At 42.9% G+C, this 16165-nt stretch overlaps 1 protein-coding gene across 9 annotated transcripts in view; it reads right to left on the bottom strand.

Moving 5' to 3' along the window:
- COL26A1 (collagen type XXVI alpha 1 chain) overlaps nt 1-16165 on the bottom strand; it is a 193570-nt gene that overhangs the window by 57037 nt on the left and 120368 nt on the right. For 5 of the 9 annotated variants that reach the window (XM_074845325.1, XM_074845316.1, XM_074845319.1 and 2 more), the window contains one exon: nt 2148-2189. The exons of the other annotated variants lie outside the window; for them this stretch is intronic. In XM_074845325.1, the coding sequence (XP_074701426.1) occupies nt 2148-2189 (42 nt within the window). The remainder of the gene's footprint in view (nt 1-2147; nt 2190-16165) is intronic. 9 annotated transcript variants of the gene reach the window in all.

Here is a 16165-nt window from a genome sequence, read left to right as displayed (position 1 = left end):
AGGCCTCAGAGAGCAAATCCCAACCACACTAGGGGCAATACATCTCTGCCTTGCTATCTGGCCCCACACTTCCAAAGAGTTTAGCCTACATCCTAAAATCAGTGTATCATTTGGAAGCTAAATGACTGAGAGCAAACCACAGAGGGAAACATTTTCAAACATAAGACAACTAGAAGAATCTTAGGCCAAATTGTTGAAAAGAAGAATTTCTAGCACAGTCAGAAAAAAACCCCTCTAAAAACCCAATATCCTCTAACTCCCATTGTCAGGTTAACAGAATAATAACATGAGTTAGATTTTACCTGGATGAAACCCTAAGGGTGCGTGGAAGTGTGCAATGGAGTAAGCCACATTTTAAAATAATTTAATAACTTGTCTCCTCAGAGGACCATAATGTGCTAGGGGCAAGACTATTCCTGCCCTCCACGGACACAGAACAGGGCAGATGTTGAACAGTGCTCAGCCACCAAGGGAGAAACTGAAGCACAAAGTGGAGAGAGACCAAGGAAACAAATCAGCACTTTAAAAAGACAGTGCAGCAACAAGACTGGCCTGTGGCAGGACTAATAATAAGGATTGCAGAAGATTTAGATGTAAATGCAGATGGCGTGTTCTTGGACATGTCGTTTAGTTCCTCTGCATGGCAGTTGCAATACAAGGGTCATTGTGATAAGAAGTGCATTCATATGCCAGGACATGCCCACGTAACAGAGAGGAGTAAGCAATAGCATCCCCAACCATGGAAGAGAATATGAAAGAGAATGAGGATAGAAACAGGAACTGAAGGATCCTTCTCTCCCAGAAGGGCTGGGACTGACTTCTCTATTCGGACACTGATTTTTTCCTGATACACTAAGAACTAAGAATTTTAAGGAAGGACCTGAAGTCATTACGCACCCTGAATGCCCTCTGGTCTCTGCAGTGAGTGCTGGGAATAGGTGTTGGGCATCTTCCACGTCAGGGTCCCACCCAAGGGATGCAGAGCTGCAGATTTGAGGCAGATCATTTCCAGGCTGCCATCTCTGCCCTGCTTTGCTACTGCCCACTCCACTGTGCCTGGGATGAACAGCCAATTCTATGCTGAACAACCACAGTTAATGAGGAATCAGAGGCACGTTCTGTAATGGGCATCCATGGGCAGAGCACACGAAGAGAGATGAACTGCAGCTAGAGCATGAAGCACATCTCCAATAGAGGTAGGGGCAGAAAGACAGTTGCTTGTCCTAAATTAAGACTTCACAGGAGCTTCTGGACTATGGGACACTCATTTTTCTGCTGAATATGTGTTCAGTAAGGAGAGCAAAGAGGCAGATCAGTGTGAGCTCTTCATGCCCTTGCATACCGCTGCTTTCACAAAACAGGCCCTTTGGAGTAACTCATCTGCTCAGCATATGTGCTGCTTCAAAGGTCCCCTGATTTTCATCTTTTACCATCAGTCTGGAGACATAGATTTCATGCACCAACAAGCAACAAATAAGCTCTCATTCACTTTCAACCTTCAAAACTATTTCAGTTTTCTCAGGGGAGGCTGTTCAGAGGCACCAACACCAGTGTCACAGAAACACTCAGACATAGGCAGACACCAGGTTGCTGGATGCCAATGGCTGATGAACCTCTGTCCTCATGGGAGAGCCTGCAATTGCAAGCAAGGTCACAGCCACCTTCCCTGTGAGCACTCTGCAGCACTCACCTCGTCAAGCCAAGCCTCTTTCTGGCTCTTCTCAACATACCATCCCCAAAGATTGATGAGGAGCATGAGCAGGTCAGGGAAAACAGAGGGGGTGAGTTTAATTGCAAGGAGGAGAGCACAACAGGCATCCTGGGACAGACCCAGGGTCTGTGGAGCCTGGTGTCCCCTCTCAGACACTGACTCAAGGGAAAACAAGAAAGGTGCAAGCAGGGTGGCCCTTCCCAGGTGCTCCCTGGGCAACTCCCTGAATCTAAGAGGAGCAGGGCATTTCCAGCTCCCTTTTCCTTGCCCTCCAGATATCTGAGGCAAAGGGCAGACAGAGACTCACAGACCCCTTCCCGTATGCTTCCCCCCACAAGCAAAGGGCATCCCTGGCTGCCACAGCCCCCCACCCAGGATTGCCTCCCTCTTCACTCTTAGGCTCTGTTTTTCCGTGATGTTCACGTTGCCCACTTACGGTCCTGGTTGGAAAAGTAACCGTGCTGGCGGCCAGATGAACCTGCGGAGGGGGAGACAAGGCAATTATCACTGGGAACGTGTCAAACTCTCGCCCTGCACAGCACTGGTTCAGCAGAGAAAAAGTTTACTCAGCTTGTGGAGCAAAACTTGGTACGGAATGAAAGTGCCTTCGCTCTCCCCACTCGGCTCGTTTGCACTCCTGCCAGCACTTCCCCCCTTCCCACCCACAGCAAGACATGCATGCACAGACGCACACACTCGTGCTCTCAAAGTGCTGAAATAAGCCTGTAAAAAAGTCCCATGCCTCTATTGGAGATGATGCTTCCAAGAAATACAACCACAGAAAAACCTACTGAATGAAACAGGCTGCAGCAATCCATTCTGGTTGAATGTAAAAGGGGCTTGGGGTTGGTTTTGGGGTTGGGTTTTTTTTTTTTTGGATAACGGCAGTCATTGCCTCAGCTGCACACTATGGAGAAAAAATGGTCCCAGGTTCAAGACGGGCGAGCAGCAGCCATCATTTTGGCTGAGCCATGGGAGGAAGAACCCAGCACCTTTCCAGCAGCTGGTGCGTATGCTAAAAACCAAGTTTGTGCCAACAAGAAGAGAAACAATCAAGCTGGGTGGTAGGGGGAGCAGGGAGGCCTTTACCAGTATGGGCACAGCAGCATTTCCTAATGTTCAGAAAACCAGAGTACACTTCAGAGAGGGTGTCTGCCCCCAGCTCTGCTGCGGCCAGCTTGTGAGCTGGGCTGGTTAACCTTGCCTCTAGAGATTTTTCTATCTCCAAGTGTAAAACCAGAGAAGACAACTCCAGCTGTCTTTGTAAACCACTCTGAGGCCTGCAAAGACCTAATTATTTAAGTCTGTGAACCACAAAGCACTTTCATCTGGAAAACACTATATATGAGCAAATCAGTATCTGTGTTTTCTTGCATAGAAGGGTAAAAAAGGAAAAAGAAAAATGCTAAACAAGCTGAGAAATAATTGTCTTAGTACCAAACATTTCCCACAGCACTGGAGGATGACGGTCACACTGAAGTGATGTATATTAGTCATGATCAGCACACATAAAATCATCTTGAAGATACTAACTACAAACAACTGTTACAAGATTTTACAAGAGTGTGTTTGTTGTACCAGTGTCTAGAAACATCACATTAAAAACAACAAACAAGATCAGATAATTGCTTTGAATATGGTTTTTGTTAGTTTGAGGTCCTAGATGGTTTTGTGCATATGCTTAGAAAGCTGAGCAGCAGGCTTGCTTATCGCCTCCTACTCACCTTCACTGGGAGGAACAGGAGATGTTGGTGCAATGACACCACTGCAAGTCTGGACAAGGCCTAGCTGGAGTCCCTTAAGAACCTCAGACACTCACTAAAACCCACAGATTCCTTTGGAGGGCTGATGTTTTAATATTCCTCCAGCTCCTCTGTGTCACCTCAAGCTTTAAAGCACACAAGCAGTGATAACAGGCCAAGTCCAGTCCCACAGTCACCAGTGTTACATTCCTCCTAAACTATCCTTTGAGGGAAGTAAAGAGAGACTTGGCTGCTGGTGTGACTCTCAACAGCTGTTTCCATAATGCTGGGCAAGCGTGTGACATGGATGAACAGAAAACTGCCCTGAATGGACACCAGCCCTATCTTATTCTCCTTTTCTTAAAGAAATTCTGTCTCAGAGGGATCTGCCCCCAAGCCCCTCACAGGCTTGCCAATGTGAGGAATGTTTTCAGCCCCTTTAACCCAAGATTTGGGTTTTAAGTGACAATCAGCAGGGACAAGGTAAATCAGATCAGGCACCCAAGGGGATGTTCCCATAAAGCCCCACCATGGCTTTGCTCAGATGAGCAACCACAGTGCGTGCTGCACCACTCACACCACTTCTAGCCCCACCAACTCGAGCACTGGGAGCCAGGAGGCAATGCCTGTCACTGGGAAATCCTGTAGGGAGAAGGTGCTGGCCATGCTGCAGCCTTTCCTGCAAGCATTACCAGTGCCAGCTGGCTCCAAGCTATGTCAGCACATACTGCAACCTCAACTCTGGCTGCAGAGGAGAGAACAGGCAAGTGGGGATCGAGGACACATGCAAAGCCAGGGCAGCAACCTGGCTGGATCTGAGCATTACTGTAAGTGCAAAGATAGAAAACACGGTACTTACTGAGACTTTCCTGCTGCATGGCCTGGGCCAGTTTTGCTTCTACGTGAGCAGTAGTTGCAACCTCACAAAGAAACTTGGCAGGAGCCAGACAGGGGAGTCCTGGCCTCCCACAGAAACCTCTCTCCAGATACTCCAGTTCTCCAAATCTGATGGGTTTCTAACTCTGGTACTATTAGTTAGTACTACTACTACAAGTACTAACTCTTACTATAGGTAACAAACCTGTCTTAAGCCATGGCAGTGCCCTGCTTCACAGAAGTCAAGTCAAAAAGACTCTGCTCCCTGTCTTTGCTACAGCAGATACATGACTGCAAGTGAGGATTGGGATGCAGCTCTAGTACCTTCCCCACCTCTCCAAGACACCCAGCTAGGGGAACTCCTATCCTTTGCCTTCTGAGAGAAGGCAGAGCAAAGCTCAGTTATCCGAGTCAGCTACCAGCCCAAAGAAACATCACAGGCAAATCTCAAAGAGCCTAGAAATTAGTTAACTTGGACCACAGCAGCTGCCCTCCATGTCAGGGAATGGCACATCAGATGCAAGAGGAGTGCAGAGAAGCAAGAGCCAATCTTTGCGTTTTAAAACCCTAAGTCCAACCCTGGCCAACCTGAGGTCCCAAAGCAATACATGACAGAAAATTAAAGCCAGGTAAAGCCCCCAAACAAGATGCTGGAGGCTACAATGTCACACAGCATTTGTCTTGTGCACTCATAGCTGAAGTTTTCAGGTGGGGAGTTGTCCTGGAGAACTCTGCTATCCCCTTTTAACTGATATTGTCATTGCAGCCAGAACCCCAAAATGCAGCACACTGTTTTGTGATTGTACTCTCAGCAGGAGGAGGACTGATGTGGAAGAGACAATTAATTTAGTCTTTCAGTGCCTTACCAGGTTTGAGGGCTTAACAGAAGAGCAACCAAGTGCGTCCTGCATGAGATTTCTGGGAATGGGTGGTCAGAGAAAACGGGTATGAGGTATAAGTTACAGACAGTGCAACAAGTCACTTTGGTGCCAAAAGCCTTGCATCACCACAGAGCATCCAAACTAACTGCACGCCATAACAAAAATCTCAGAACCACAGTTTTACACTATTAACTGAATAATATAATAACCACTATGCAATAAATTTTCTTTCGTTATTCCATCATTAACAGCAACTACAAACCACCAAGTTCTGCTTCTACTTTGAGAAGCAGATAAAGATTCCAGTTTAGTCCTTTCCAGTTAAAATTAGATAAATGTTTTATGCCTTCTGCAAGAACTGCAGAGTCAACAGAAATACCAAGGGCCAAATCCAGAGGAATCTTATTACTAAGATCCATCTAGGGTTAGACAGCATCCACAGTGCGGCATAGGAAGTTTTGCCCTTTGCACAACAGTGCCAGGTCAAGATCAATGACATCAAAAAAATGTTTACAAGGTCTTTTCTGTAACAGCAACAAGAAAGAGAAAACTAAATCACAATTACAAAAGAAAGTCCAATCAAAGGTAGAAATGTATTCCACAGCCCTGCACAGGGAATCCATTTCTGGACAGCTGCCTAAAACTCTGCATCCGCCTCGTGCTGGCTCAACCCCCACTGCTCTTGGCAGGTGAGATAGAAAATTGGTTATAAAATGAGCCCTATATTTTATAAGTTTCATAAACATTTTTTAAAAAAACTAGAATATGAGGTATTCTCAAGGATCCTGTGCCAGAGAGTAATGTGGTCTAACTTGGAAACAGAGTTACCACCTGTTCATGGCAACTACTCTTTTAATCTTCATTTCTGTTTTATTACCTGACCAACACTATTTTATTAGCTGACAATTAGTTTAGGTTGATTTAATTAAACAAAATTGATTACCTTCCCTCTTTCTTCAAGGCCAAAATTTCTGCAGGACTAGGGGTTTGAACAACTTGGACCCTGTATCAATAAAGCTGTATTCCAGATCTTTTTGTCAAAAGCGATCACACAGCAATTGAGGTAAATACATGTCAGTGGACAAAGAGATGTTCTAAGCATGTGTTAAAAAGGCAGGCTCTGGCTTCCTGGTTAAAAACAGAGGTGATAGTTTGACACCAGGTAGCACTACTCCTTAAGCTTAACTGGTTTAAGAAGTTGCCACCTCTGTTTTAAGAATGAGTGTGTCTACACCTCACAGATGGACAATACACCAGATAGGAAAGAGATAGCTGAAAAATAACCCAATATGAAAAGAACTCATTCATTATTTTTCAGGGAGATCATTTCCTTAAACCATGTGGCTGCAGAGATGCTCGAGTCAGTAGAACAGAAAGGGCAGTGCAGGGGTGGAGCAGCAGGCATGGTGAAGGGGGTAAATTTTAACTGCCACTGGAAAGCGGTTCATTTAACTACGTGAAAAGATGAACACACGGTCGTTGTCTGCCAGTATCAGACAGCACTCTTACAGTTAGTACTTACCTAAAGCTTGAAGCTGATGACAAAAATCTGTTGACATCAATAGGCCAACAGAAGGTCATCTGCATCTTAAACAGATGCCTCTAAAATAGATGTTGCACACTAGACAAGGCAAGCTTTTCTGTAAGTGTTTGCTCTTTGGTGAGCACACACACTCGTGCATCAGCATTCAGGCTAAAGTACCATGTGTCTGAAAAAACCTGGTCTACAGTGAAAAAGATAGCATAGGGTAGATAGCTCAGTTAGCTGTAATATGTCTTCGGATTTGTTTTGATTTGTTGTGGTAACAGTTTTCTTTTTTTTCCCTTTATTTTTTTTTTTTTTTTCACTTTTTAAGAGCTATACCAAGAAGGAAGTCCTGACTGGGCAAACATCTCAAGTTCAGCACATACTCAACATTACATACACAAGTAGGTGCTTAAACTGTGAGGTATCGGTCAGACTGAGAAGAGAGAGTGTTCATCCAGAAAGGTTGTATAGATATTTATGTTTGGCTCATTTTAAAGATTCAAAGCAAAAAGCAAGATCAGCAGCATTAATAGCCTTTCAAGTACCAGCCCTTACCAAGCTAAGCTTGAGTGAAACATTCAAGGATGAACTTTCTCATGTCACAATTTCACAAGTCCCATTTTGCAACAAGGCAAAACTCAGTAGTTAATTATATCTGCAGAGCTTGCAGTAGAGGTTGTGGCAACAACTCAGACCTGGAGGATGGATAAAAATGACTGTAACAGTAGTAGACATTGGGGTGCAGTTAAGTATAGACAATGTTGTAGTCAAATGGCTGTTCTTCAAGATATATGTTGCCTTTGACAGAGCCTTGAAAAGTGAACCACCACCATTAGTTATAACTCCCTGGCAACAAAAGCTCTAATAATTCTGACTAATTGTCATGGAAAGTTACCCTGATTGCAAATTTGACAGTTATAAAAAAACCATTTTGGAATTCCAAACAGGCCAGGAACATAATTAGGCTCTACATTTTAACACCCTCTTGATCAGTGGTGGGGTAATGGAGACCCTTCCAAGAGCTTTGTTTTGAAATGAATGGCGCCATATTGATGAAACAACTTGGACACAAACCAGAAATTAAATTGAAAGTTTAAACAATGCAGCTGTATTTTATCATCCTGTATTGTCAAGCTTTAACGAAAATAGCTCCTAAACAGAGCCACATGTTTTGCCTGTTGCCCAAAAACTGAAGGTGAATTTTAAAACCCTTTCCTAAACTGCAGGATGCCAAGATTTTTCAGCTAGAAGTTATTATTAGGACACAACAGTATTTCATATAAGTCTTGACAACGGTTTTGTATGGTTTCTGTAAAAGTAACTTCATTTTTTAAATCAGAGATGGCTTAGATGACTGATGCTTCAAAAAAATGGAACCTCTGTTGTGCATTTCTTCTTGTTCCATATACATATGGTACCAGCAAAAATAAAATCTCATAATCAGTGGAATAATCAATACAGGGGGTAGAACAGGATTCCCCCTTCATCCTATGTATCATTAATGAACATTGTCAGCTGCCTTCTAATCTCAGGACCTAGAGACAGATCTAATGGGGGTATATCATGTGTTTCAGTGTCAGCTCTTACCTTGAGAGTTATCTCTTGCCTTTGAGGATTAAGATATGATGAAAAATACACTTGTTAGTTACAACACACTGAGAACCAGATCTTTGATAATTCTAGCAAATTGGTCAAGATACAGGAGACAGAAAATGTATAACAAGACTTAGTCTTTTTAATATCCAAGGATGGATTTGTACAGCTGGAAAATTACGAAAAAAGTTCTGGTTTTGGTTTGTAGTCGGTTCAAGTAGCTTAGAGAATTTTAGGGGGTGCAACTCATACAAATTAAATAGGATTCTACCACATTTATTTACTGAAGTATAGTATTTAAGACTGCAAGATTCAATTCCACATTGAGCAAAAATTTGCTGAATACCAAATAGCATGTTAAGTTCTACCAGCCTTTCCCATAAAAGTTTAAGTGTTCAATCTCAGTTTTGAATATCCATAATCCCAGAACCAGGACAGAAAAAAGGCTCCAGGATTGTAACCTTCCAGCTGAATAGGTTCAATGGCTCAACCCTCGCATGCTACAAGAATGAGGTATTTTAACTGGATCTATCAGGAAGCTTGCAGAGGAGTGCACACAACTCTCATTTCAGTCCACCCGACGAAGGAAGGGAGATGAGACATAAAGAGATAAAAAAGCTGAGAACAAAGAGGTCCACACGGTGCCTCACAGCCTCTCTCATGCTGGATAAACATGTCTGTCAGATCCTGAGGTCAGGCTAAAACCTCTGACAACGGCAGGCTGTAAGTCTGTGTATCTTTTATCTTCCTGTGCAACACAGGCTTTCCAATAGCACAAGAAACTACTTAATTGGACAGCTTCCATGGAGTTTCACCCATCATCCCTTTCACTCGTGTTCTCCCACATACAAACCACTCCTGCTGTAGGAGTGCTGCGAGTTGGACACTGTATGCCTACTGGTATGACAGCGCTGAAAACACAGCAGGATAGGAAGGGCTATGGGCAGGCTGTTCTCCTCAGCTAATGAGCAAGTAACGCTACCAGCAGTTTGTTCCGTCCATGTCTACAGACTAGGCTACATGCAGCGCTGTGCTGGCAGGCAGAACTACACCAGTACTCGGATTTAAGGCAATTTCTCTAAGTGGGATGGTGCTAGCACACAGACATAGCAGCCGTCCCAAGCTCACTCAGCATGGCTAACACAGTGCTGCATCATGTGGTGACAGTGGAAATACACCTAGTGCCAGCCAGGCATGCAAATCAGGCTGGGGTGCTCAACCCTCGGGAGACATCTTCCTACTCCACCTCCCCTCCTCCAAGGGGGAGCCTAGATGTCTGGTGTAAATGAGCACTAGATACACAAGTAGTCAGATGAACTTCAGTGAGATGAATACCATTCTTCATTCTTTAGATCACTGTCTACTAAATGTGGATGGGTACAACCTTTCCTTGCATATATTAGGGATATTAAGTGTATTATGGAGACTGACTGACTCACTATAATAACAGAGGACACACATACTCCTTGGGCAGACCATGAGAAATGCTATTTTTACTCAGCTTTTTACCCAATATATTACTGCATTGCAAATTGTCATGTTCATTAAATGCTACCTAAAGGACAGGATGAGGAGATGTTTTTTAATGAGGTTGCTACTCCCATCCATCTGCCACTGTTCAATATCTCACAAGGGTTTTATCTCTCTTAACAGACTAACAAGAGTGTAAAAGAAGCAAGATAAACACCAGCCAAATAATTTAGATGTTATAGCCTAGTATGTGAATATGGACTTCTAAAGGGCACCATACTTTACAGCCTAGGGCTTTGCTAAAGTGGCTAAAAGAAGAGCTCAGAAGAGGAAGCACCTACCTGTACTGGTCTGTGCTGTGGAAAGTTTTCTCTACAATCCTTTCATGGCTAATGAACATCCAACAATGCTTGATAAAAACAGTGTCTGCTACTGATCAAGTACTGGTTGCTTTGTATCACACTTGAATCTAACAGGAAGAAATGTCCAAGAAGATGTATTGTCTAAATTCAATGTTTTATCAAAACCAGATGAGCACACATAGCCCGAGGTCCTGGTCAAAAGCCAAAACATACAAGCAGGAAACTGCAAGCGGGTAAAATGTGACACTTGAATAAAAAAAAGGGGTAGTTACCTTTGTGCCAAAAAAAAAAAAAAAAAAAAGGCATTTTTACCATGATGGTACAGTGTGTCTGGAATGCCTCTGCCTCCTGAAACAGAACGCTGTGGTTGCTACAAAGCCTCTTCACGTCAGGCTCTGCTGAATGGAAATCCTAGCTCAGACCACCTCTGGATGACATACTCCTATGCCTTTTCTTTTACACATTCATTTACACAGATGCGTATACATGCGCACATATTCTTCTGTCTGTGCCGAGAGGAAAACCACTTCCATCACAGCTATTTGTACTCTCTTTGGACTACTACTGAGAAGCTTTCTGAACTATTTCCTTCATGCTATGGCCTTGGGCTTCAGTGAAGAACCTTGTCCAGTGTTCTCCTCAAAGACATGCCCTTATGGCAGAGAATAAGCATGACAGAACTGCCAGTGGATTAGCCCTGACTTTCCAGTGACCACCCTTACCCTTCCACCTATCCCTTGCTCCACTCTCTCAGCTACCCTGTTTCAGTCTAAGTCTCTTTGGTTTTCACTGAAGCCAGCTTTGGAGTCATCAAGTCGTGGAGAGACGGAGCCGTGTTTAAGCTGGAATAGATGTGTCTTTTCTGATGCAAAGCCCTAGATTCTTCTACAGTTTCATTAGCTCCCAGCTGCTAAGGAAACAAGAGTTCAGTGGTGCTTACTGAACCCACATTTAACTCCCAGGATAGCCAACTCAAAGTACCAGTTGGCTTGTGGACTTCAGATACCTGCCATGCGCACTTAAGCAAAGAGAGTCTAAACTATCTGTGACAAGAACACGAGGGGAATATAAGGCACTAAACCATCATCAAGCTATGCTAGCACATTTTTTATGTGCTAAATCGTTGTTTTCAATTAACTTCTAGCAAGAAAACATATATTGAGTGACTTTGTCACATTCCTGGTAAGGCACAATCCACCACTGCCCACTGAAAAAAGCTGCAAGGCAACAGGAAATGTGTTAAGTGCCCACAAATTCCTCACTCCTCAACCCCCAACACCATCCCAGTAGTATATGTCTAGCCCTGGAAAACCTAGCTACATTTTGCACCATGAAAATTAGTAGCAGAAGAGGCATGCTAGCCCCCGGTCATTTTAAGTTGTCTGTCCAGTCAAGGATAAAGACTCTCATGGAAAAGGCACTGCCCCATCCACTGCCATATATGCAATGGCCACAGTCCCCTCGATAACATCCCCCTCCCTCCACATTGCTGAAAAGTAACATAGCTGTTGGAAAGAAACGGAAAATAGTTTTTAAAGTTCATTAAAATATTTCAAAAAGTCACTTTGATTTAAAAACCCACCTTAATAAAGCCATATTTATAGTTTCTTTCCACAGTCTTCATCCATTTATACAGCTGCAGTTACTCTAAAAGACAGTTCAAAGAAATGCAGCTCCAGGCACCCAGTCAGAGCCTAAAAATCCACTGCTGAGTTGCCCAAGATTTTACTAATAAAATTTGTCTTCAGCGATATAAATTGAAAAGTCAAAACAGAAACCTGCTCACAATCTACTGCAGTGGGTTTTTCAATCTGTGGCTGAACTCCATAAAAAAAGGGGTTCCACATGACCTCTGATTGCTGGAGGGAGATAAGGAAAGAAACATGGTAAGTAGGTGTTGAAACTTCTTAGAAATTTGACCATACCCTGGGGTATTTTCATCTGCTCAGAGAAACAGGCACTTTATTTGTGATTTGGAGATCAGAGAAGCCACCTGATGACTTCTAGGAGAACAGGTCAACTTGCAGCCATCTCCTTTCATGGCCTCTTACAAAAGGCCATTCTCCGAGTTAAAGCTTTCACACAAGCCCTCATTTTCCAATGAAAAGAGATTTCACTTCTCCCTCACTGAGGTACAAGATACCCAAAGGAGAGGCAGCCATCTGCAAGAGCACAACACATCAAGAGCTGCTCTCATGATGCTGCTCCCGAGAGTGGCAGTGAGATTCAAGATAGCTGCACGTGAAAAAGCACAAATAAATTTCCTACTAGTGCTTGGGTTACAGCCTTCCTGCTCACCCAGTAAGCTACAGGTCAGAATTCAAGACTAGAAATAATGGATAAAGTTGGAATTGCTGAACTTATCTAATAACCAAAAGCAACAGAGTTTTATGCTCTGCAACTATATTATGCAACATTAAAATCAGAATAGCATCAAAAGGTGCACAGAAAACTCAAAAGAAGGTATTTGTTTTCCTACACTGCTACCCTTGAGCTATAGCGGACTTGAAGGCTTTACAAGCTGGTTTCAGCATGAAAAAGAAATACATTGCACAGAACCTGGGGAAGCAATCAGGCAGTGTACAACCTCCTGTTAAAAAAGCTCTCCAAAACCCAGCACTGCATTCAAACAAGCAAGTCCGCTCCAGTCCCAACCAGAGCAGGGCAGTCCAAGTCTGGAACAGCAACACCAGCTCCGATCACATCACAAATCCCTCGTTCCACATGGCAGCTCACTCATCCAGTCTTTCGGGACAGCAGCTCCCATGCCGTCAGCGAAAGTGGCACTTGGTGCCAGAGGCACATTTGGCAGGAGGCTTACCCGATGAAGCATGGTAAAAATAAGCAGACCTCAAGGCTGATCTCAGAAAACACCAGTTGGGTAGCCCTGCTGTAGAGAGAAGAAATAAGGCTGGGAGAGAAAAGTTTTCAGCTGTTAGTAACTGTTCCTTACATAAGACACATTTCAGGAAATCTATTGATGCAGCACTTCTTCAAGGTCTCCATTATTCCCATGCAAAAAAAGGGAATGTTTAGGGCTGCAGAAGCTGCCATCTGGCAGGTTCTGCTGTATCTGTGAGTTTGCTCAATGCTTATACAGGGCTCTGGTCTGAGTGGCCTCTCCATGCTACCGAAGCATTGCTGTTAAATAACGGAGCACTATTTAACTTGCAAAGGCAATACACAAGCAAAGTTGGGTTTATATTTGCTTTTTTTTTTTTTTTTAAACCACAAAAGCTTATTGAAGGGCCAGCAGATGACAAACAGGACAAGAATCAAACACGTTATCAGTGAATGGGGACAACCAAATCATTTTGAGCTTGCAATGTAACCCGTTCACTGAGAAATGCTAGAACCAGACCAATCAGCAAATGCCTGTAAGACCAGCAAGGCTAATGAGAACAGCAGGACAGGGGATATCGCTAACGGCCAGACTCTACATCCCAAAATTCTTTAATTTCAGTTACTATGAAATTCCAGTGCTTCTCTGATAACATCTAGAAGGCAAACGTTACCACAGCACAATCTCCAAGGAAGCAAATTTCAAAATTGAAATGACCTTTGAAATATTTGCCTACATCACTTTTGCCAAGAAACTTGGGGCAGTTTCATCTTTCATCATTGCTGATTCTCAGCTTTTGGCAAATAGCATACATGTTAGGCTGTTATTATTAGTAGCAGTATTTTAAATTAGTGCCCGAGAATCCATTTGTCCTTTGGTATTGAAGGAATTTGAAAGGAAAAAAAAAAATGAAAAAAAAAATATACCCCCCACTCAGAAATTAGACTTAGCTAGCGTGCCTGGATTCAATCTATAGCTCCTCAGAAATCACAAGCCAGCAGAAGATTAACTCAAAATCATGGGATGGGAATGCATATGGAATTCTCATTCTGCTTACAGGAGGGTAAATTACATTTTTTTAATCTCTGAAGCTCAGTTGATGTTTCAGTTAGTCAGTGGCTGAAATATCTGCCCAGCCACCTCCTGTTTACATTTGGATGGGAGAGATTGCTCCATTTACATCAGCCTTTGCATAAGACAGTGTGTCCTCAACTCTTGCTCGTTCACAGCGTAGGCAGGAGAATCCTCTACCTCAATACTAACATCGTCTATACTTTTCAAGAAGGCACCCTTCCCTGCTACGTTCACTGAACAAAAAATATTACTGACAGGGTTACAGTTCCCTGGGGACACAGACAATTGCTTTCTTATTTCACATCCCTTGGATACATGCATCTAACACCAGATGTCCATGGAATATTTCATTCTATAGAGGGCTACCAATTTCCCTCATCATTTTTCAATTAACAAGCATCGGCCAGGATGTGGAATGTTCTGAGCACACTGAAAAATTTCAGAAGGAAAGTTGTACCAAAGTCACATGTCATACAAGAACTTTGACACAAACTTTAAAAACAACCATTATTCAGAATATTTATTGTGACCACCTTCCCCCACATAACCAAGATGACCTCAGATTCGGACAAACCACAAAATGCTGCCCAAGCTGTGACCACTTTGCTAGCAAAATATAACGTACCCCTCCCCCAGATAACTTGGCCTTGCCTATACTAGTCCAGCTGTTTTATTTTGTGAATTGGAGTCTAAATGCATAGGCAAAAGAACTGCATGATTTTAGATTCACTGATGCACAAGGGGATTTTCTCTAATAATCCCATTCATCATTACAGAAGCTAGATGTGTGAACGATGATCCTCTAATATCCTCTGGGGAGAGCTAAGACTCTCAAATTCAACAGGCCATTCAGGGGGTTGCATCTGTGGATCTTAGAAATATGAGTAAGTGCCTTAACCAGAGGAAACTGCTTTTTCTTTCTTCCCTTTTAATGAACAGCTCAGAGTTCAGAATATAGGAAAGAGAGTGCCTGAGAGCAGTCAACAATGCATCAAAAGAATCCAGAAACTTCATCTTGAGTTTCTTCAAGCTACTTGCAAGCTATATGGCTAGGAACAAATTTTATATCCTTCCTCTCGTATCTTAACCTGAAAGGCTAAGAGGAAAGGATCATGCTTACCTTGCAGAACTGAGGATCTCCTGGTCTGGACAAACCACACAAAAGGCCAGCAAATATTTTGACATGTCCAAGGTGGAACCATGCCAGTTTATACCAAGACAGGATTCACCCCCTTTTACCATCAGCTCAACAGACAAGTCTTCTATTGTGAGAGTAAAATTTTATATTAACTGACTTAATGATGTCATGGCTAGTAACTCTTCCCTCCTGACTTTCAGTTATTTTCGCACGTTTTGCACAGGACATAAATTGCAAGTTTTGCTAACCAGCAGTGGTAACTGTATGGGTTTTTTTTCCTTTTCCTTCCCCTTCTCACTTTACTCTCTTCCCATAATGAGTTTTAGTTCTACAAAAACATTATATTAATTGTGACTATGTGCAAAAATGCCCATCAATCAAATCCCCATTAAGTTTAAAAACTGTAAGCTGACAGTAGCCTACAGCACTGTTTGCCATGGGACACCCCTGCATTTTGCAGTTCCTGTATCACAGCTTTACCCACAGCCTTTTGAGACATTCAAGACCGACAAATTACAGTGCAAAGTTCATAGCAAGAAACACTCTGACAAGGGCTCTGATAAAAAGAATGTGATTAAGCAGAAAACCTGCTTTCAAATTTTTTTAGCTGGTGTTGAAGGACAAATCTCAGTAAGCGTCGAGTCTAGAAAAGAGGCAACCAACAGCTCAACTTCTCAAAAAAGTCACCAGTTATGCCACCCTTAGTTCCCAGTAGAACATCCAGATCAAAGGAGCAAGTTGCTTGAATTTCTCTCTCTCACGGCTTACATTAATTAATTACTACTTAATGCAATACAATGTTTTCACCATTGTATTCTAAAGAAAGTTAAGCAACACTGAAACACTGTTCTCATGGCAAAGTTACTTGGCTGTATTACATATCCTACCTATGTCAACATACAGATTTAACATATGGGTCATTCTAACTGCATACATCGGAACTAACTT

The sequence above is a fragment of the Strix aluco genome, chromosome 19 (genome assembly GCF_031877795.1).
Source record: "Strix aluco isolate bStrAlu1 chromosome 19, bStrAlu1.hap1, whole genome shotgun sequence".
NCBI lineage: Eukaryota > Metazoa > Chordata > Aves > Strigiformes > Strigidae > Strix > Strix aluco.
This window is presented reverse-complemented; position numbering and strand designations above follow the sequence as displayed.